This window comes from Geotrypetes seraphini, chromosome 8 (genome assembly GCF_902459505.1).
Source record: "Geotrypetes seraphini chromosome 8, aGeoSer1.1, whole genome shotgun sequence".
NCBI lineage: Eukaryota > Metazoa > Chordata > Amphibia > Gymnophiona > Dermophiidae > Geotrypetes > Geotrypetes seraphini.
Genome location: NC_047091.1, coordinates 1,144,785 through 1,166,753, shown reverse-complemented (window position 1 = coordinate 1,166,753; position 21,969 = coordinate 1,144,785). Strand labels below are relative to the sequence as shown.

At 36.4% G+C, this 21,969-nt stretch overlaps 1 protein-coding gene across 4 annotated transcripts in view; it reads left to right on the top strand.

Moving 5' to 3' along the window:
* The window catches only part of SPTBN2 (spectrin beta, non-erythrocytic 2), a 293,681-nt gene that overhangs the window by 237,836 nt on the left and 33,876 nt on the right, over positions 1-21,969 (top strand). For all 4 annotated transcript variants that reach the window (XR_004540403.1, XM_033955666.1, XM_033955664.1 and 1 more), the window contains 3 exons: positions 809-942; positions 8,721-8,796; positions 10,775-10,825. Coding sequence is in view for 3 of the 4 variants with exons in the window: in XM_033955666.1 (XP_033811557.1) it covers positions 809-942; positions 8,721-8,796; positions 10,775-10,825 (261 nt within the window). In the remaining variant the exon portion in view is untranslated. The remainder of the gene's footprint in view (positions 1-808; positions 943-8,720; positions 8,797-10,774; positions 10,826-21,969) is intronic.

Genomic DNA, 21,969 nt, shown 5'->3' with positions numbered 1-21,969 from the left:
TTCTTTGGCCTCAGTTATTCTCCTTACAGGCTTCCAGCCACTAGACAGGTCCTGTGGGGAGTTCAAGCTTCTGTGAGTATGCATATTACCGAAGGCTGCTTCATGTGGGTGCTTGTTGCACACAGCAGATTAGTTCTGCATTGTTCCTCAATGTTTTTTAAGTGTTGCCTTTTACCTGTTTATTACATCTTTTCATATTTTGCAGAGCAGCCCAAAATAGAAATAGTTTATGTTACCGGGGAGGTTCCCCCATGTCCCCTTATTTTGTCATAGATTTGTTCCTGCCTGTTGCTTGGCTTTGGGACTGAACTGTAGGGGGCTCTAACTCTCTCTCTCTCTAAGGTAGGAGGAGCACATGCTCAGAAAAGTGTTTGGATTTCTGCAGCTCCCAGATTGCGGGAAGGGATTGAACACTAGAGAATGACATGATGACAAAATTCATCACCGTTCCCGTCCCCGCGGATAACCACGGGAAACCATCTTCATGTTATTCTTTAAGGAGAGAGGGAAGAATCAGAGTATGAATGGCCACAACCACTGACCCACAAGCTTTGCTTTGAAGAATGCTGGTGTAGGACTGAGGTTGAAATAGACACTAGAAAATGACATGGGATTGTTTCCCGCCGTTATCCGCGGGGACGGGAACGGTGATGAATTTTGTCACCGTGTCATTCTCTGTTGAACACCTAGCGTACTGAATCCTCCAGGGACTAATAGAAAGAATATATCAAAGGTGAAAAACTAATCTTCCAATACATTCCCTTTGCTCAGTAACTCTGGTTCATAATAATTTCTTAACTATTCTTAGCTTGAACAGAATGAAAAGCGTCGAAGAGAGGAAGAGACAGAGAGAAAGATGAGACCCCCAACCCCACCTGAGCCAGAACCAGAGCTTGTTGTGGTACAGACTGAGCAAGCTATCACCAACCAACCATCAGAGAGGTAAGAGAACCAAAAGAGCAGCAATTCCACTAGATAGGAAAAAGTAAGCTCAGGAACAGAAAATGGGAAAGGAGCAGCAGCTTGAAATACAGAATCAAAGCAACACTGTTAAACAAGGAACAAATCAATCAATCATATTCCCTTATTTTTTCCATTGCTTTAAGAGTTTGTGTATTTTTAGACACATTTGGAAATAGTGCCTGCCTGCTGTTGTAAATTCACATTTGCACATTGTGCCTTTTATTTTGCTGCCCCAAATGTTTGGAATTCACTTTCATTAAATATTCAGAAAGAATTATATTTGAAGATTTTCAAAAACAATGCTTAAAATTTGACTTTTCAATATAGCATACAAATTAAAATCATTCGGTCTTGGTTGATATAAGACCTTCCTAGATAGGACATTGGCATTTCAAGCAGGTAAACTGCAATCTTGGTTAGGCTAATGTATCCATCAAACCCTATCATACTGTTCTTTTCAAAAACTAGTTAAGACCAATTTGTTTAACAGATTTATTACCTAAATTAAGAGTCTTTTAAGATTGTAATTAGTGTATCCATTGTTTGATTGTATTTTCACCAGTTTCTCTTTTATGTAAACCACCTAGACCTGGTGAGGGCGGTGTAAACCACCTAGACCTGGTGAGGGCGGTATAAAAGAATAAAGTTGTTATTATTATTTTCCATTTGCTTCTTTTCTGTCTCCTTAGTCTTCACCTTTTACTTTCAAGTCTCGTCTATTCCTCTTTGTGAGTTTGAATGTGTTCTGTCCTGTAAACATTGTAGAGCCTTTTCAAACTTTTTATTTTTGTTTATAGAATTGTAAACCACTTAGATCTATTGTGTATAGCTTAGGTGGTATAGTAAATTTTAAATAAACTATCCCCCTCTTCTACAAAGCCACACTAGTGGCTGCCGTGCTACAACAGCCCTAAAGCCCTTTAAATCTCTTTGGACTTCGGGGCCGTTACCATGCGGCTTTGTAGAAGTGGGGATATATGTGGCAAGACATAAGAACATAAGATTTTCTAGGTTGGACAAAAATCTGTCTAGCTATGTATCTGGCTGAATCACAAAAAAATAGCAAGATTCTATGCTATTTAACCCTAGGGAAAAGCTGACCACCTAATATCAGGTTTTAACTTCCCCCTGATATTCATTTCAAAACTATTTGATTGACCAAGAACAGCTCCTGGCAGGTTAATAGCACATTGGAGCCTAACTGCCGATATTCAGCAGATGATAACTGGCTATCTCCCACTGAATATTCACAGTTAGTGGCTGGCCACTAAGTGGCTAGGCACAGATATTCAGGTATAGAAAGATTTTACTCAAATCCAAAAGGATTCTTATGGTAGATATCTTTTGCTACATGTTCAAGTACCAGGCCTGGCATTTTATCTTTTAACTCTCTATGCTTTCAATTATGAGCATGCCTTCTTTTGCAAATTAATGCAATTGTCTCTTCAGCATACTCTTCTTCTTGTGGTGCTCGCTGGACCCACACTTAGATAAATCTTCCTCCCTACAGCACGTGTAAAGGCCTGCTACATCTGTGTCAGGCATTAAATTTGGTAGATCCTTGGCGCCTTCTCAGTCCAGCTGCCAGAGATTATATCCATAGCACTCTATCTCAAATAAACTATCCCCCTCTTTTACTAAAGTGCGCTAACCGATTAGTGCACGCTTATCAAATTAGCACATGCTAGGCACGAACACGTCCATAGACTAACAAGCATGCAGTAATCAGTTAGCGCACTTTAGTAAAAAAGGGCCTATATCTTGACATTTAGGCAGCTTTTCTCTCTTATTTCTACAGCAGATATAGGACCCATAACCATTTCATATCATGCTATTTGTGGAGTTGAATTTGACCCGTCTTCATCATTTGACGATTTCCCTCTCACCTATTACATGACAAGGATTTTCGCTCTTATTTGCAGTCCAGATATGAGGCTTATTCCTTACATAATGAACAACACAGAGATAATCCAACTTTATACTAAGAAACATTGAAAGTAGTTTTGAGGGGAGATACTATCCAATATATGATTTCTATAGCACAGGGCATTTACACTTAGAGTAACAGTTGCGTAAAGCAAAACATCACTATATTTGTCATCCCGTAGTCTTACAAAAGAAACCTATTTGTCAATGCAAGCAACACTAAATGCACTGCTTCGTGAATGTACGCAAAAACAACTTCTCCATCGGAAATTTAACTTTCATAGATTTGGCAATAGGCTGGGTCAATTACTAGCAAAGATAGCGAGAGCCTGACAGGGCCATTCGAGATACAGCAGGCACATTACAATACAAACTGCAGGATATTGCCACGCTATTTCACTCCTTCTTTCAATCTATGTATGCCGCACCTGTCAGACAACACATCGTTGACGGCCAAAGAGCTACAATCAGCAGTAATTCCACGGCCCTAATGGCTTTACTTCTGAATTTTATAAAATACTGTTCCCTCAGCTTTGCGCACCTTTATCTTATTTTGAACAGGTAGTCTCTGATGGAGGGTTTCTCCTAGGATCCAAATTGGCATTTTTTTAAATTATTTTTTCTATTTTTTTTATATATTTTACAAAACAACTTTTGAATAGCAAAGAAAGAAATGATTATTACATTTCTTGAAGAAGCGAGTTACATATTTAAAGTAAAATGTATATAAAGGAAAAACAAAAAAGCTTTATCCTTCAAGTTAGAATAAGAAATACATGGAAATTACTTATAGAAATCTGTCTCAAATCCTCAAGTAAGAGGAGAAAACAAGGCACAATTCCAGATTTAAAAATTATCAAGTATACTTTAAAGAATGGAAATAACTAAAAGCTATAATTTACAAAGTAGATGAAACAGGTTCAGTTACTTGTGGATGGGAGGCAAGAAGTATTCTAGAATCCAGAAAAGAATTTAAGTGTTGCAGCTCCAAAAATACTTACTTCACTGATTGTAATTTAATAACACATTTACATGGAAAATTGAGCTAAAATAAACCTCCTAATTGCATAAGTTTAGAACATACTTCAAAAACGCTTGACACTGTCTCTGAGTCTGTCTGGCAATATCAGGAAAAACTCCAATCTTATGATTCAAAAAATGTTCTTGGCGATGATGAAAAAACATTTTCAATATCCAATCTCTATCAGGTTGTAACACAAAATTTACTATCAGTGTAGCAGTTTGCATATCTAAACTTCCATTCTCAACAATTTGAGTTAGATTTAAATTATCAAAAACTGTTGGAGATCCTTCTGCTATTGGTTGTTCCATAGATTTATTTTTGTATAGGATGGTAAATAATAAATCTTTGAAACTGGAGGATAAGATTTCTCAGGGATCTTCAATATTTCCATCAGATATTGTTTAAACACTATGGGCTCCTTTTACGAAGGTGTGCTAGCTGTTTTAGCCTGGCACCGGATTACATTACATTAGTGATTTCTATTCCACCATTGCCTTGCGGTTCAAGGCGGATTACATTCAAACTAAAACAAGAATTACATTCAAAATTTGAAGGAATAAAATAAGCGGTGACATAAAATTTTTAAGGTAATGAAAATGTCGGGTAAAAAGAGTTACCAACGGGAAGTAGAAGTCTTTAGGAGATAGGAATAGGGTGAATTGTGGGGATTTTAGATAACGTTTGGTAAATATAAGAATATTAGAGAGTATTAAGAGTATAGAGAGTGTTGGATATTGGGTTGGGATTGGTCGTGCTGGATAGGTTTTATGTATTTTTTTAAGAGTATGGTTTTAGTATCTCTCATGAATGTTTTGTAGGTTGTAGTTCAAGATAACAGAGTGGTAATTTGTCTGTCCAATTTAGCTGCTTTGGAGGCTATTAGGTTGTCATAAAGTTTTTTTCGTTTGACATTTTTGGATGATGGGTGGGAGAATAGTGAGTGGGTTCTTCTGTGTCTGGTTGAGGAGGATTGATTTAGTCGGTTGTTCCAGTAGGTTGGGATTTCTCCATTGATAGCCTTGTAAAGTAAGCAGTAGAATTTGAAGTGCACTCTCGCTTCTATTGGAAGCCAGTGCGAGTCATGGAATGCCTGTGTGATATGGTCAAAGAACATGAGATGTGATACCGTCATTGATTTGTATGACCGCTGTGTATATGTTAATAAAGATTTGAACGAACCTGCTATTAACCACCCACCCTCCTGCATGTCCAGGAATAGGAAAAGCATTCATGAAAATATTCATAAAAAATCATTGGCAGACGAAAGGATTTTTACAAAAAGACTAGCCACTCAATCTCATTATTCAATCCACTTGGATGCAAGGTGTTTAACGCGTGGGTCCACTGTGCTCTTTCTGCCACAATATGTAGGCAATATCACCTCCCCTAGCCACATATACAGTATCCAAAATGGAATATTTGAGATCTTCTACTGTATGAGACAAGTAGATTGAATAATGAGATTGCATTGCTAGCCTTTTTGTAAAATCCTTTTGTCTGCCAATGATTTTTTATGAATGTTTTCATGAATGTTTTTCCTATTCCTGGACCTGCGGGAGAGTGAGTGGTTAATGGGAAGTTCATTCAAATCTTTATTAACATTCACACAGTGGTCATGCAAATCAATGACAGTTTCACGTCTCACGTTACTCATGTGACAGTTATAAATCAGCTGTCTTTCAGCGGCGTTCTTTGTCAGTTTGGAACCCTGCAGTGAGAGCATTGAAGGTTTTTGCTTGGTATGTATGTGGTGAGCTCCCTCGCCATTGCTGCCTGTAATCTTTGTAATCTATATACGAACTTTTAATGAAACAAGTTTAAACTTTTGACTTTGTTTTGTGTTCACATTATATTACATTACATTAGGGATTTCTATTCCGCCATTATCTTGCAGTTCAAGGTGGATTACAAAAGAATTATCAAGGATGTATTACAAAAAGATCTTACCAAAAAGATATCTGGTCATTTTCAAAGATAGTAAGAAATGAGTGTGGCTAGTTGTTTTGGGTAGGTGGCTTTAGTGAGAGGTGGTATTTGAAACTTAAGAACATAAGCAATGCCTCCGATGGGTCAGACCTGAGGTCCATTGTGCCCAGCAGCCCGCTCGCGTGGCGGCCCAACAGGTCCAGGACCTGTGCAGTAATCCTCTATCTATACCCTTCCATCCCTTTTTCCAGCAGGAATTTGTCCAATCGTTTCTTAAACCCCAGTACTGTATTCTGCCCTATTACGTCCTCTGGAAGCGCATTCCAGGTGTTCACCACATGTTGGGTAAAGAAGAACTTCCTAGCATTTGTTTTGAATCTGTCCCCTTTCAACTTTTCCGAATGCCCTCTTGTTCTTTTATTTTTTGAAAGTTTGAAGAATCTGTCCCTCTCTACTTTCTCTATGCCCCTCATGATCTTATAAGTCTCTATCATATCCCCTCTTCATCTCCTCTTCTCCAGGGAAAAGAGACCCAATCTCTCAGCGTATGAAAGGTTTTCCATCCCTTTTATCAGACGTGTCGCTCTCCTCTGAACCCTCTCGAGTAATTCCATATCCTTCTTAAGGTATGGCGACCAATATTGGACGCAGTACTCCAGATGCGGACGCACCATCGCCCGATACAACGGCAGGATAACTTCTTTCGTCCTGGTTGTAATACCCTTCTTGATTATATCTAGCATTCTATTCGCTCTCTTAGCAGCCGCTGTGCACTGTGCCGTCGGCTTCATTGTCATGTCCACTATTATCCCCAGGTCCCTTTCTTGGGTACTCTCATTCAATAACATCCCTCCCATCGTATAATTGTACCTGGGGTTTCTGCTTCCCACATGCAATACTTTACATTTCTCAACGTTGAACTTCATCTGCCATCTCATCGCCCATTCCCCTAGTTTGTTCAAGTCCCTTTGCAATTCTTCGCAGTCCTCCTTGGTCCAAGCTCCAGTAAATAATTTGGTGTCGTCCGCAAATTTTATTATCTCACACTTCGTCCCTGTTTCTAGATCATTTATGAATATATTAAATAGCAGCGGCCCGAGCACCGAGCCCTATGGAACACCACTCGTGACCCTCCTCCAGTCCGAGTAGTGGCCCTTCACCCCTACCCTCTGTTTCCTACCTGCTAACCAGTTTCTGTTCCATCTACGTACGTCTCCGTCTACCCCATGGTTCTTCAGTTTCCAGAGTAGACGTTCATGAGGCATCTTGTCAGGCTTTTTGGAAATCTAGGTATATGATGTCTTGCGGTGTAATTTCTTTTTCAGGGATTTCTTGAAGAGTATGGTCTTTATTTCTTTTCTAAAAGTTTTGTAGTCTAGGGATGCCGTCAGTAGATTGGTGATTTGGTTGTCTAGTTTGGCTGCTTGAGTGGCTAGGAGGCCATCATATAGTTTTTTCAATTTGACCTCCTTAATTGGGGGGTATGAGAATGGGGTATGAGTTTTCCTATGTCTAGTTGAGGTGTTGTGTTTGAGGCGGTTGTTCAGGTAGTCTAGTAGGCCTAGTATTAGGGACTGTTTACTATGAACTGGAATTGTGTTTTCTCGAAGAATTTCCTAACTTGTCTTAATGTATGTGGTGAGCTCCCTCGCCGTTGCTGCCTGTAATCCTTGTAATATATATACAAACAAGTTTAAATTTTTGACTTCGTTATGTGTTCACAGAAGTGCTGACAATTGAAACTCTGACCACAGTGATTTTTTTCCGCTGGTGACTTACCTCATCAGCGAAGTGCTTTAGAAGCCCTCGATTCGGGTATTTTGAAGCAGACAACGAAAAGGGGGCCGCATTGGGACTCTTTACCATCTAAGATAAGTGACATCATTTTTTCTTAGTGGTCAGTTTAAAACAGCTGTGACAAATTGGATTATATTTGAACAACATAACAATTAGATTTTTGAAATTTGAGGTATGTTATTTCGCACAGCTATTTATTGACAAAGCTATGATTGAAGAATAAGCTTTTAAATAAGGGCCAAGAAAAACCCCTAACAGAGTTTTGCACATCTCTGAGCATATGGAAGCATTTTCATTCTTTGATTATCTTGTATATCATGCTTTGAGTAGCAGGAGAAACTCTGTATAAGTGTTAAAGATGGATGTACGGCAGAAAATAAAGAAGGAAAGGAAAAAGGCAAATAGATAAGAAGACCCTGGAAACATAGTTAAGAGCAGAAGGAAGTGTAACCAGAGACTGGGAAAAGATGATTAGAAAAATAAAATTACCAGACAACAAAGGTAGCGAATATTAATTTATTTTCAATTTAGTAATTGAAATGTGTCAGTTTTGAGAATTTATATCTGCTGTCTATATTTTGGAAGAAATGTATTTATTTCTATTTCTCTGGTGTTGTACTACATATAGAGTCTGGCATCTTAGTTTTTTTTGTATATATTAGTACTTTTAGTTTGTGGTCTTGTATTTGCATAGGGGTTATCTGTGTTCTGCATATGTGACAAAGGCCAAGTGTTCTGGTAGGAATTAATTTTGAAACGCATTCAGCAGGCTTTGTGTAGTTTAATTTTGTGGTTAACCATTATATGTTCTTAATAAGATTATATTGTGTGTGTATATATGAAAAATTAATGGAAAAATGGTATTACATTTAGAACTATTATTATTATGGGGTCTGGGGCAGTGTTTGGGCAGGGTCTAGGATAGAGCTTTTGGGCCCTTCCCCAAACAAAAAAGCATTCTGCTGCCTATGTAATATATGTATATGCTGTTTTATTGTTGTGCTTATTAATTTTTTTTATAATTGTATTTGTTTTTAGTGCTGTCATATATTTATACATTAAATTATATTTCTTTTTTGCCAAGGCCTCAAATTCCTGAGACTGTCCTTAAGGAGCTAGCATCTATGAATGGCCTTTTCTCTGACTCCGACTCTCCCAAGGCAAGTCAAACATCTTTTCTTACAAGATCAAGACTGTGATACTGCCAGTAAAATATTTACAGAGCCATGCTAGCTACAGATTTACTGATATTGCCTACAATTTACCACATATTTACCCAGAGTTACATAAGCATGTTGACATTGACAACATAGGGGAAGATTCTCAAATGTTTGCGGTAAAATCCGACATGCCGCTCTCATGGCCACTACTATCCAAGTTTCCAAGTTTTATTTAAAATTTGATAGATCGCTTAATCATACTTCAAAGCAATTAACATTGATAAAAGTTTACAACATTCAAGTGGTGCCATATATCAGACGTACAAAAGACGCACAAGACTCACCGTACCAAATGGAGAGGAGGGGGAGAAATACAATATCGGATAGGAAAGAAAACAAATAGGGGAAGGACAACAGGATGGGTGAGAAGAAACCCAAAGAAACTGGAAAGAGAAGAAGCCATTGGAAAGGACGCAAATAAATTTAAGATAAGGAAAAAAGAAAGCTAAAGAAGAAAGATTAACTCTGCAGAAAAAAAAGGAAACGTCGAATGTAATGATGATGGCCTGAACTTAATGAGTTAAAGATCAAAGACATCCTTAAAAAGAAAGCATTTTAAGTTGCTCTTAAATCTATCCAGAGAGCATTCTTCTCTTAAAAGGATTGGAAGAGAATTCCACGTTTGTGGTGCCATGACTGAGATGTATTGCCATGACTGAGAAGATGTACTGCCGGCGAGTGTTAATAATTTTAAGAGAAGGGACAGTCAATAAATGTTGATTGTCGGATCTGAGTGATCGATAAATGCTGGTGCCTTGGAAAGGAGAGTCTTAAAAGTTAATAAGCATATTTTATTCGATGGATGACTGGTAGCCAGTGGGATTTCTGTAAGAGAGGCGAGACATGATCAAATTTTTTTGCTTTCATAACAAGTTTAATGGAAGCATTTTGTATAATCTCTAAGTGTCGTATTTCCTTTTGTGTTATTCCCATAAACAGTGCATTGCAGTAGTCAATCTTAGATATTACCAAGGAGTGGGCATCTCCCCTTCTGCCGGGGGATGTAGATGGTGTTGCTTGGTGGTGGGAGGGAGTGGGCATCTCTCTCACTGCTGGAAGGGGGTTGTCGGGAGGGGAGGGGTTGCATGGCGATGGGAGGGAGTGGGTATCTCTCCCGCTGCCACAGTTGCTTGACAGAGGCAAAATTTTCTGGCAGGTCTGAGATGTCAAGCCTTACTTTCCTGTCAATTGCAGAGCCAATCAGCACTCAGGCACTAAACAGAAAGTAAGGCTAGGACAGCTCAGACCTGCAGAAAATTTTGCTTGCAAATGTAGGACAGCGAGGTTAGGGAATCATTCGGCAATAATAGAGAATTGCCCGGAGTTCTAGTTTAAATATTAATGACCTCATTGTAATACATTTGCATGGCAAAGTCGGAGACTGCTAGGAAGTTTGGAAAGGACCACGGAAAGCCATTTTGATAATCCGCCGCTAAAATACATGAATGCTAAACCAGCTGGAACCGGTTTAGCGAGCACATTAAAGTTTTGAGAATCTTCCCCATAGAGCCAGCAGCTCATTGCTCTTTCCCTACCACACCCCTTCCTACTGTGTCTGGCATCTCATCATTCCTCCCTTATCCTCTGCCCCTGCTAGGCTTGCCATCAAGCCAACAGCAGGGCCAAGAACAAATCAAGCACAGCATGGGGCCTTAACAGGTCCATGCCCCAGCACTGGCATATCTCACCCTCTCAGACAATTTCCCTGTGCGATTACAGTAAACAGGGTAAATGTGACAGGAGAACTTCATTCTTGTCTGGTGCTCCCATTCATAATCACTCAACCACCACACTTGCTTTGTTTACTGTGTTACACCATCCCTAACTGTAATTTACTTGCATAGCATCAATTGTAAGCATTTTCTGACACTGTGTTCTGCTATTTTTTATTAATTTTCTTTATTTCCTCTTATCCCAGCTGGCTTCAGAGACACAGAAATTAGCTGAAAGCAGTTTATCAGAAGAACCAGTAAGTAATTCCAGTCTGTTTCTCATCAGAGAACTATCAAGTCAAATTTCTGTCCTCTTCACATGGACAGATTTTGATCAGGCACACATCTCTTTTCAATTCAAAAAAAGAGAACATGTTATTGCTTCTTCTTCTTCTTCTTTTCATAAGTCGTATCACTAAAGCCTCCCTTCAGCATCAGAGAAAGGAGTCAATATTTAAAGTGATTTAAGTAGCCAGAAGAGACTATTATGCTGGGTTATCCGGAGATATTCAGTGGTATTTAACTGACTATCCCATTTTACCACCTATGCTGAAATGTCAAGAGCCTAGGGACCTCCCTCCACTTCAAAATCACTGAGCTCTGGAACAACCTTACCTCCCCTCTTCGGAACTTGAGCTCTTTCCAAGTTTTCCGCAAACATCTGAAAACCTGGCTTTGAGGGGGCGTGGCTTGGACGCGAATGCTGACGGTCGGGTGAAGGAGAAGCTCCGTACAAACAAGCTTATTTTACGAAATTTACTACAAAAAAATAATTTCCCATGATCTTGATGGTGTAATAAAGTGAAATCTGCATCCTCAACTGAGACGGAGAGACGTTTGAAGACGAAAAATTAAAAGTGAAAGTGCCGTTTTTTACATCCTGAGAAGAGAGGAGCAGGAGATTGACGGAGTTTGAAACTGCTGGTGAGCTATCTAACAACAAGGATGAAAATTTCTTCTTTATAAATAATAAATGAGGAGGTTGGTGCCTGTCGTCCTGTGGAGATAAGCTGTTTTGAAATAGCTCTCCTCTGCCGGAGATGAAGTAAGGTTTGCTGTAAAACCTACTTGGCAACGGTTTTTTTTTTTTAAACTATTTCCTTGCTGCCAATTTCAAAAATAGTGAATGACTAATATAAACTTAAATACAATATAATATCAATCTCCTCTCCTCTTCTGAAATTGAAAAAGATTCCGATATAAAAGATTGTTGGTTTTTTCTTTCTCTTCAGCGCTTGGGCTGTGAGAAAGATGACAGAATAAAAGACCAACGGTTTTTAACCTGAAAAAAAAATATCAAAGTAATTGAGAGGCACTGGAAACTGAAAAAAACATATACTTATACATATACTTCAAAAATACTGGAAGGAATACTGCTCTCCTCAGTAAGGGCTGCGATTGGGCTTATAAGAGGAGAGCAAGGAAAAAAAAAAAAGGATTATTGATTTTTTTTCAGCGCTGATGCAAAGTGTCAACAATAAAAAGTGACTAACGGATTTAACAAAATAAATCTGTAAAAAGATTGACCAGCAGTATCTAAAAAATTTAAGGAAAAGAAAGGCTGCTATTATTGAATGTTATTGCCTTTATAGAGGCTGAGATAAGGCTTGAAGGAGGAGAAACAGAGAGAAGGACCAACGACATTTTTTTACTCACAGCAATAGAACTTGAGACAAATAACTGACAGTTGCTCTAAAATATTGAAATAAAAGTTTTGAGCCTGTTCTAATATAAGATTGGGACAGATAATCAAGAAAGGAGAAAAAAAAGAAAAAAGACTGAAAAAAGAAAAAATTTTAAAATATAGAAACAAATCCTGAAAGAAAATCACTCATCATAAATTGAATACTCAAAACAAAAAAGACAAGCAACAAAATATTGAAATATTGAATATTGAATATTGAAACTGATACCAAGAGACAGTGAAGATAAGCTGAGATAAAGAGAAGAGAAGAATAACAGAAGATGACATCTAAAAAACAAAACAAATGTGATTCAGAAGCAAGTGGTTCCGGTATTGGTAGCAGCAATAAAAGATCAAAACCAGAGCCAAATAACACACCCTCAAAAGTTCCGTTGCCATCGGATGAAAGCCCCGACGTCATGGAAGAGTTGAGACAAATTAAAGAAATAGTATTAGACAGCAATAAAAAACTAAAAAAAGCAATTGAAGATGCTGCAATTCTCACCAAAAGAGTTGATATAGTTGAAAATAAAATAAATGACCTAGAAAACAATACAGAACAACTAAATACAGACATGAGAAAATCTAAAATAATATGGAAAGAAGTTGAAGAAATTAAAAGAGACTTGGAAGACAGCCGAAATCGAGAAAGAAGGAATAATTTAAGGATCATCGGGATTCCGGAAGGGGTAGAAAAAAATGACCCTATAACATTCCTGGAACAATTTCTACCTAAAATACTACCTTTAAAATTCAAATCTGCATTAGAAATAGAAAGAGCACACAGAATACCAACACAGAATAAAAACCTTCAATCAAGACCAAGAACTCTAATATTTAAACTTTTGAGACACCAACAAGCAGTAGAAATCTGCCAGCTAGCAAAGGAACACAAAAACCTTAAATGCCAGGATGCAAGAATCCACATTGTTCCTGACTTTGCAAAAGAGACTGCACTACGAAGAAAACAATTCCTGGACATGAGACCCCAACTGCGAGCTCTAGGGGCTAGATATGGCCTCCTTTATCCAGCAGTAATGAAAATTACCATTGCTAACAAGACTCAAAATTTTTCAGATCCTACAAAACTTCAAGATTTCCTCGATCAATGTGAACAGCCAATGTCCTCTTAAACAAGAACTTATTATCGAATAATATATTTGTGTTTATATTTATAATTATGTTTAAATTAATAAAACATAAAGATTAAATATAGAATACAAATATAAAGTTCGATACAGAAACAGAACTTTCAACTCCAACTGAAAGGAATTAGAAGAACATGGAACTGTGAATTAAACTGCAGGAATATTCTAAACAACGAGACTGAGAAAAAAAATAAAAATTCTTAAGCTCACGTTTAAAGATATATACAAAAACTTACATGTAAAACTCTGAGCCAGGAAACATTCCAAAGAAGAGATTGTGAAATGGCGCAGTATTGGACTTATATTTACTCAAGACCTTACATTAAGAAAGTCGCTGATTGGATAAGGAAAGCTAGGGGCGTCAAAATTAAAAAAGACACCAATTGCTTTGACAAATGTAGGATATTGAGTAAAACGAATTCGTATTGGATAAAAGAAAAATTTTAATAAATAAACTTCCGGTTACTATACGTTTCAAAACACACATGACAGGAATCCATGTCAAAAGGATCCAACATGCAGTCTTGTCATGCTGATGAGAGATAAGATATGAGCGTACTTGAGACAAACGAAGGATTGGATCAAAGACAAAGAAAAGAAATGGATGCAGATTGAAAATAGAATGAGATAGCAATGGACATGAACAGCTTGGGACGCAAAATAAAACAGGAGGTTTGTGAGAACTGAGAATAATTTCCTGATATTACCGGAATGTCATTTATTTGTTAAGCCCTTTTTACAGAACCGAGATACGATTTGTGACGACGACCAAGACAGTAACAGACACTCAGAGATGTTATGACCGCGGCTTGCACTGAAAACTGTGCAGTGGTTTTGTAAAGAAAGGGAATGCTCTTCTGGATATAATAGTTTCCTACTCTTTGATTTGATATTCTAAAATGTAACTAATAACTATTTTGAAGGGAAAAGGTTAAAGATAATCTCCTGAAGGTTGGAATGAGGAGAAATCTGTTCATCCTTTGTGACTGCCTTCAAACATATACCTAAGCCTTAAAAATATAAGTTATAATATTTCAATTACAATTATTCATCATTTTGAATTAATTCATATCTAACTGAATTTGTGGTATACATTGTTGTCATATGTAATAATTTCCTTAAAGATAGGGGAAAAATATAATTTAAACTTAATATTTAAAAATGAAAACATTTCTTGACATCACTTAGAATTTACTGTTAGAAAACAATTACTTTATTATACAATACAAACCAAAACATAATAATAAACTCAAAAAAATAAATTATACATTGGGAATTTATAATAGAATAAAATAAATTAAAACATCTTTAAAGGGAGAAACATAATTAAAAAAAAAAATAAATAAATAAATAATAATGGTAGTAAATATAGTTATATATTTTAATAGCTTGTAGGAGTTATATACACCTAACCTCAAAATGCGTATCCAAGTGGTCATATTAAAATGGGGAGGGAAGGGAGGGAAGGGAGGGAAGGGAAGGGGGAAATATAATGGAGAATGGGGAAAAAAAGAAAAAGTGTATATTCTAAAATATTTTAAATACTGGGGAAAAAAAATTAAGAAAAACAATTCATACAATTTAAGGAAAATATATCAAAAATGCATAAATGGATCTTAAAATAATATCCTTAAATGTTAATGGTCTAAATCATATGATAAAAAGGAAAAAAGCTCTATTATTTTTAAAAAGGCAAAATGCGGATTTATGTTTTATACAAGAGACCCACCTCTCAAATATTGAATCTAGTAAACTACAAGGAGGTTGGGTCAAACATTGTTTTTTCTCACCAGCTACAAAGAAAAAAGCAGGTGTTGCTATTCTGGTAAATAAAAAATGTACTGCTACATTCAAATTAAAGGCAACAGATATTAATGGAAGATGGATAATAGTGGAAATGAATATGGGAAATACTACCATGACGTTGTTTAATATATACGCCCCTAATTCGAACCAAAATGAATTTTTTAAAACTCTTCAACAATTGATATTGCCACTGGCTACTTCAAATCTAATAGTAGCTGGGGATTTTAATGCTGTTATGGATCCTCTATTGGATAAAAACCCAAGTAGATATATGAAATCAATGGGACTAGATAATTTAATACAAACTTGTGATTTAATAGATATTTGGCGAATACTTCATTTTAATGGACGGGAATTTTCATTCTGTTCTCATGTTCACAATTCCTTTTCAAGAATAGATTATATTTTTATATCAAAACATCTAGCACATCAAGTAACAAAAGCTGCCATTGATCCAATTATTTTATCTGATCATGGTGGGGTATGGATTGAAATTAAGATCACAGATCAAAATACAAATAGACCAATATGGAAGTTTGATAATGCATTGCTTGCTGATCCAATATTTTGTGAAAATTTTCAAATAAAAATGAAAGATTTTTTTCAAGTGAATGATAAAGATGAGATCTCTAGAGAAATATTATGGGATGCATTTAAAGCATCAATAAGAGGACAAATCATTTCTTATTCGGCTTATCTTAACAAACAAAATAAAAAACAATACTCTAATTTAGAAAAAGAAATTAAAAATTTAGAATTAAAACTAATAGAAAAATGGGAATATTCTATACAACAAGAACTGTTAAAACTCAAATGTAAATACAATGAAATATCATCAAAAATGATAAGAAAAGATTTATTTGCACAGCAGGCACTGTATTATGGAAACTCAAATAAGTCGGGAAGAATACTGGCAAATTATCTAAAAGTGAAAAAAAAGAAAACAAAAATAATTGCTATAAAAGATGAAAATGGTGAAACACTTACACAAATTGAACCAATCTTAAAACAATTTCTAAAATTCTATAAATCTCTTTATTCTTCCGAGACTTATTTAAATAAAGAAAAGGAAGGTTTAGAATTCTTAAAATTATTAGAGGGTCCAAAAGTTCCTGAACATATAAAACGAAGTATGGAAGAACCAATATCACTAAAAGAATTAGAAACAGCTTTGAAATCCCTTAGAGTTGGATCCGCTCCAGGTGGTGATGGTTATACAGTTGAATTTTATAAAACATTTCAAAACTTTTTATTACCCTATTTATTAAATCTTATTCAATATCAACTTAATAAAGGTTGTACAAATGGCACTATGGCAGAATCATTAACAATAGTTTTGCCAAAGCCAAATAAAGATCCCACTTTGGTATCGAACTATAGACCAATTTCTTTAATAAATGTAGATGGAAAATTATTAGCAAAAATCCTTGCGTTAAGATTGGCTAAAGCTCTCCCACATATTATAAGTATGTCTCAAACAGGATTTGTTGCTCAAAGACATTCATCTCATAACACTAGATTAGCATTCCATATGTTATACTTAACAAAGAAAATGAACGAGCCCACTTTTGCTGTTTCTTTAGATGCAGAAAAGGCTTTTGATAGAATAGAATGGACATTTATGTATCAAGCAATGGAATGGTTTGGTATAGGTCCTGGATTCACACAAATGATACAAACAATATATAGCTCCCCTTCTGCTAGATTATACATTAATAATATGTTTTCAGAAAAATTTAATCTACAAAGAGGAGTTAGACAAGGTTGTCCTTTGTCTCCTTTACTGTTTGATATAGTTTTAGAACCCTTAATATTAGCAATCCAACAAGTAAAGGAGATACAAGGTATAAATCATTCAGATAAAGAATACAAAATATCAGCTTATGCTGACGATTTACTATTATATTTGAGGAATCCGGAAACTACCATTCCATATCTACTTGAACTAATAGAAAAATTCGGAAAATTTTCAGGATATAAAATAAACTGGAATAAATCAGAAATACTTCCATTAAATATACATTGTACAAAAAGTTTATTTAATTCATTCTCTTTTGTTTGGAAGGAAGATGCTATTAAATACCTTGGAATTTGGATTACAAAAAATTTGGAAGATACAATGAAAATTAATGAAAAAAATTTATTACAAAAAGTGACAGAGATGTGTGAGCAATGGAACCCATTACACTTATCTTGGTGGGGAAGAATACAAACTGTTAAAATGATGATATTGCCTATAGTGTGTTACCAAATGGGAATGATACCAGTTTTCTTCCAAAATTCTTTTTATAAAAATTAAATAAGATATTAACAAAATTTATTTGGCTTGGAAAAAACCCCAGAATTGCATTAGTGTCATTGCAAAGACCAATTGCGGAGGGAGGGGTAAATTTTCCCAACTTTTATAGGTATCATCAAGCCTATATTTTACGTCAAGGCATGTATTGGATCCTCCCAGAGCCCACTGTAAATATCCCAGATTGGTTTTGGCTAGAATGGAGACTTATGTTTCCATTACGTCTTAGTCATGTAGTTAGTATCAAAATGCCAAGGCTATACAAAGAACATAAAATATTCATGGATACATGGAAAACTTTAAGATATATAAGTAATCTAACTCCTATTCCAATTAGTAAATCAACAACTCAAACAATTTGGTTAAACCCCAAGATCAAAATAGGCGGTTTCAAAATAATCTGGAAAAACTGGATGATAGCAGGTATTCGTATTCTAGACGACATAATAAAAAATGGTAAAATGCTGGAGTTTTCACAATTGCAACATAAATTTGATCTTAATAAAACACAATATTTTAGATGGTTGCAATTGAAGCAATCCATTCAGGAAGGGTTCCCTGAATGGAAAAATCTTACTAATTATCACAGCTTGGAATTCTTGTGTTTCCAGATAAATTCAATTGGACATGAAGCTGCACAGTGGTATAAATTAATATCCGGATATATAAATAAAAAACCAAAAAATGGTCTTAGAGACATTTGGAGCATTGAGATAAAGCACCAAATTAGTGCATCTCAATGGCCACGACTTTGGTCTTGGAGGTTAAAATGTACGGTGTCAGCATCTATGAGACAAACTTGGTTTTTTCTTTTACATAGAGCTTTATGGACCCCTACACGTTTACATAGAATTGATAGCTCTAAATCTAATAGATGCTGGCACTGTCATGTTGAAATTGGGACATTAGACCATCTTCTATTCTTTTGTCCATTCATCTTAACATTCTGGAAATCAATTTGGCCTCAAATTAATAGGATGTTAGAAAACCCAGTAGCCTTGACATATGATACTATATTATTTGGAACAACAATGAGAACAAAAAGTCAAATAACATCAAATAATAACAAATTATTGTTCATTTTAACTGGAATAGCAATACAACAAATCACATTGAACTGGAAAAATCATGACAGATTAAATTACACTTTCTGGTGGAATTCTGTTTGTCACATATATAAAATGGAGCTTACCATAGCAACACAAAAAGGATATATTAATAAATTTCAAAAGATATGGAGACCATTAACAGATTATTGTAATGAATGATTAACTTTTCCCAAGATAAAAATTGATTAGAGGGGAATGAGATGGGAATTTATTTCTGATTTACACACTATATCAATGTTGAATGAATTTATAATAAAGTTGTTTTTAAATATTATTGATTGAATGGGAGGGAGGGAGGGAGGGGGAATACTACATTCAAAAGAAATTATATAAATCTAGATTTACTGCATAATATTATAAAATTTGTATAAAATTAATTTTCTAAAAAATGTTAAACTTGAAGATGATAAGTATGTATATCAAGTGTATATATTTAAGTATCTAATAAGTTTATATGAAACACTTGTTGTAACAAAAGAAAATGAATAAAGATTATAAAATAAATGAAAACCTGGCTTTTCTCAAAAAATGTAAGTCTCCCTCCAACTTAGGAATCAAGGAAACTCTTATATCTTGGCATCCCAAGTCCTCTAAATTTTCTTCACACTTCTACCTCTAACCCTCTGTTGTAGTTCCTTCCTATTTCTCCTACTGTAAACCGCGTCGAGCTCTACGAACGTGGAGATGATGCGGTATACAAACCTAAGGATTAGATTAGATTAGATTTTAAATAGTTTGCTTATTCTGGCAGCAGTCAAGCGTGCTGCAAGGTTGACAATATGGAGCCTCTAGCTTCTGTGCACCCTGACGGTAAGCAGATGGATTCTGATTTGCAAGCTGCATCTGATTTTCCCTCGTGTATGGAGGAAATCTGTGAATGGTTTCAAGGCCTGAACGCAGATATTGTGGCTTCATGGGAGGATTTTGCTTCTTTGTGAGCAGAACTGAAAGCTGAAATTTTGGGATTAGGCCAGAGAATAGAGGAGGCAGAGCAACAGGCGGAAGAAATGGCTGAACAACTTACCTCTTATAACAAACTTTTGGATAGAATTGAAGATTTAGAGAATAGGAGCAGGAGATATAATTTGCATATACGGGGTATTCCTGATCTTCCTAAAGACAATGACTGCAAAACGGTGATACAAAAATTTTCTTCATTTCTATTAGCACAAGTGAAGGTGGATCTGCAATCTGAGCAAATTAAAATCGATAGAGCTCATAGGGCTCTGAGCTCAGCTAGATCTAACCAGCCTAAAGACATTATGGTGTTTTATCACAGATTTTCTTTTAAAGAAGCAATTTTATTGGCAGTTAGAAGACAAGAAAATATCACTTTGGACACTTATGAAGTGACACTCTTTTCTGATGTTCCCCCCTCTACTTTATATTGACACCGAGAACTGACTCCATTCACTTCTAAGTTGAGGGAAGAACAAATTCACTATTAATGAACATTTCTATTTGGGCTGCAATTTTCAGCTGAAGGGCTCTACAAAGTCTGTTGCATTACAATTGTTTAAATCATAGGGATGAGGAGAAGATGGTGACAATATGACTGAGCGATCTTCAACTGGCAACGAGTTGGATCGTGAGACGGTTTGGCGTCCCTTTTTGAGAGAAGTCTAATCGGTCGGGATACACCCTGAGGCAGATTATTTGTGAAACGCTGGCCACTGTTGGTGTTACCGATCAGCAGAAGATAAGTTGAATATTTTCTTCTATCAGCAATTTATTTATGAGTGAAGCACAGCTCAAGGCTCAAATTTCCAATATATTTTGAAGTTTTTTGCCAGTGAGGTTATCGCTTGACCACCTTTTGCAAACCACTTCGGTGGAGGTGGGAGGGCCTGTTCTGAAGCTTTTTCCTTCATTTTTAATTGGTGTGTAGCGTACGCTGTCCTTACACTTTACTTTAGGACTACAGCAATCTACATATGCTAGGTACGTCACTGCTGTTATAGAAACAGAGAAACATGATGGCAGATAAAGGCTAAATGGCCCATCCAGTCTGCCCAGCCGCAGTAACCATTATCTCTTCCACTCTCTAAGAGATCCCATGTGCCTATCCCAGGCTTTCTTAAAATCAGAAACGGTCTCTGTCTCCACCACCTCTACTGGGAGACTATTCTATGTATTTACCATCCTTTCTGTAAAAAAGTATTTCCGTAGATTACTCCTGAGCCTATCCCCTCTTAACTTCATCCTATGCCCTCTCATTCCAGAGCTTCCTTTCAAATGAAAGAAACTCAACTCATGTACATTTACACCACGTAGATATTTAAACGTTTCTATCATATCTCCCCTCTCCCACCAATAGCCTTTCTGGGTCAGACCAATGGTCCATCAAGACCAGTAGCCCGTTCTCATGGTGGCTAATCCAGGTCACTAGTACCTAGCCAAAACCCAAGGTGTAGCAATATTCCATGCTACGAATACAGGGCAAGTAGTGGCTTCCCCCGACTTTCTCAATAATAGACTATGGACTTTTCCTCCAGGAACTTGTCCAAACCTTTCTGTTTGTTTGTTTTTTTATATAATATCTTTATTGAATTTTTCCAACAGAAATACATAGTGACCAGTTACATCATATAACAATTGAAGCCAACCCAAAAATCGCTGGTCAATACCCATTTTGTGTAAGACTTTAAATAAGTACCCCCAACTCACCCAATCAAACGTCTTTTCCATGTCAAGGGAGAGAACTAAGGCCGGGGAGCCGTCACAATGCACATGCCATATGAGATGCAAGGCCGTTTTAATATTATCAAATGGTTGTCGCTAGGATATAAAACCTGCCTGATTAGTATATACCATTTGAGGCATATAGGCCTGTAATCTCAGAGCCAAAACTTTAGTAAAGATTTTATAATCAACGTTGAGCAATGAGATCGGCCGATATGCCGCACAGGAAGTTGGATCCTTTCCCGGTTTATGGATAAGTGTCACCGCTACCGTACGCCAACTCAGACCAATAATGGAACCATCTGTTGTTGAAAAGTTATATAGAATTTATTAGTAAACCTATCTGAACCAGGAGCAGTATTCAGGGACAAAGAATGGATGACCTCTTCCACCTCATCAACAGTAATAGGTCTAGACAGGCGGGCCGCCTCCCCCTCAGAAAGAGACTCCAACAGAATCTGGTCTAAGTAATTCTCTATCTCATGTTTTAGAGAGGCAGGATCAGCTTGATAAAGATCACTATAGAACTGCAAAAAAGCATTCCCCATGGCTTCTAAAGAAGTACAATAGGTACCTGAGGAATCAAAAACACCCAATATATCATTCCTGGTGGCCTGAGTTTTTAATCAATGGGCTAATAACGTACTGCTTCTGTCATTGAACTCAAAATATTCTT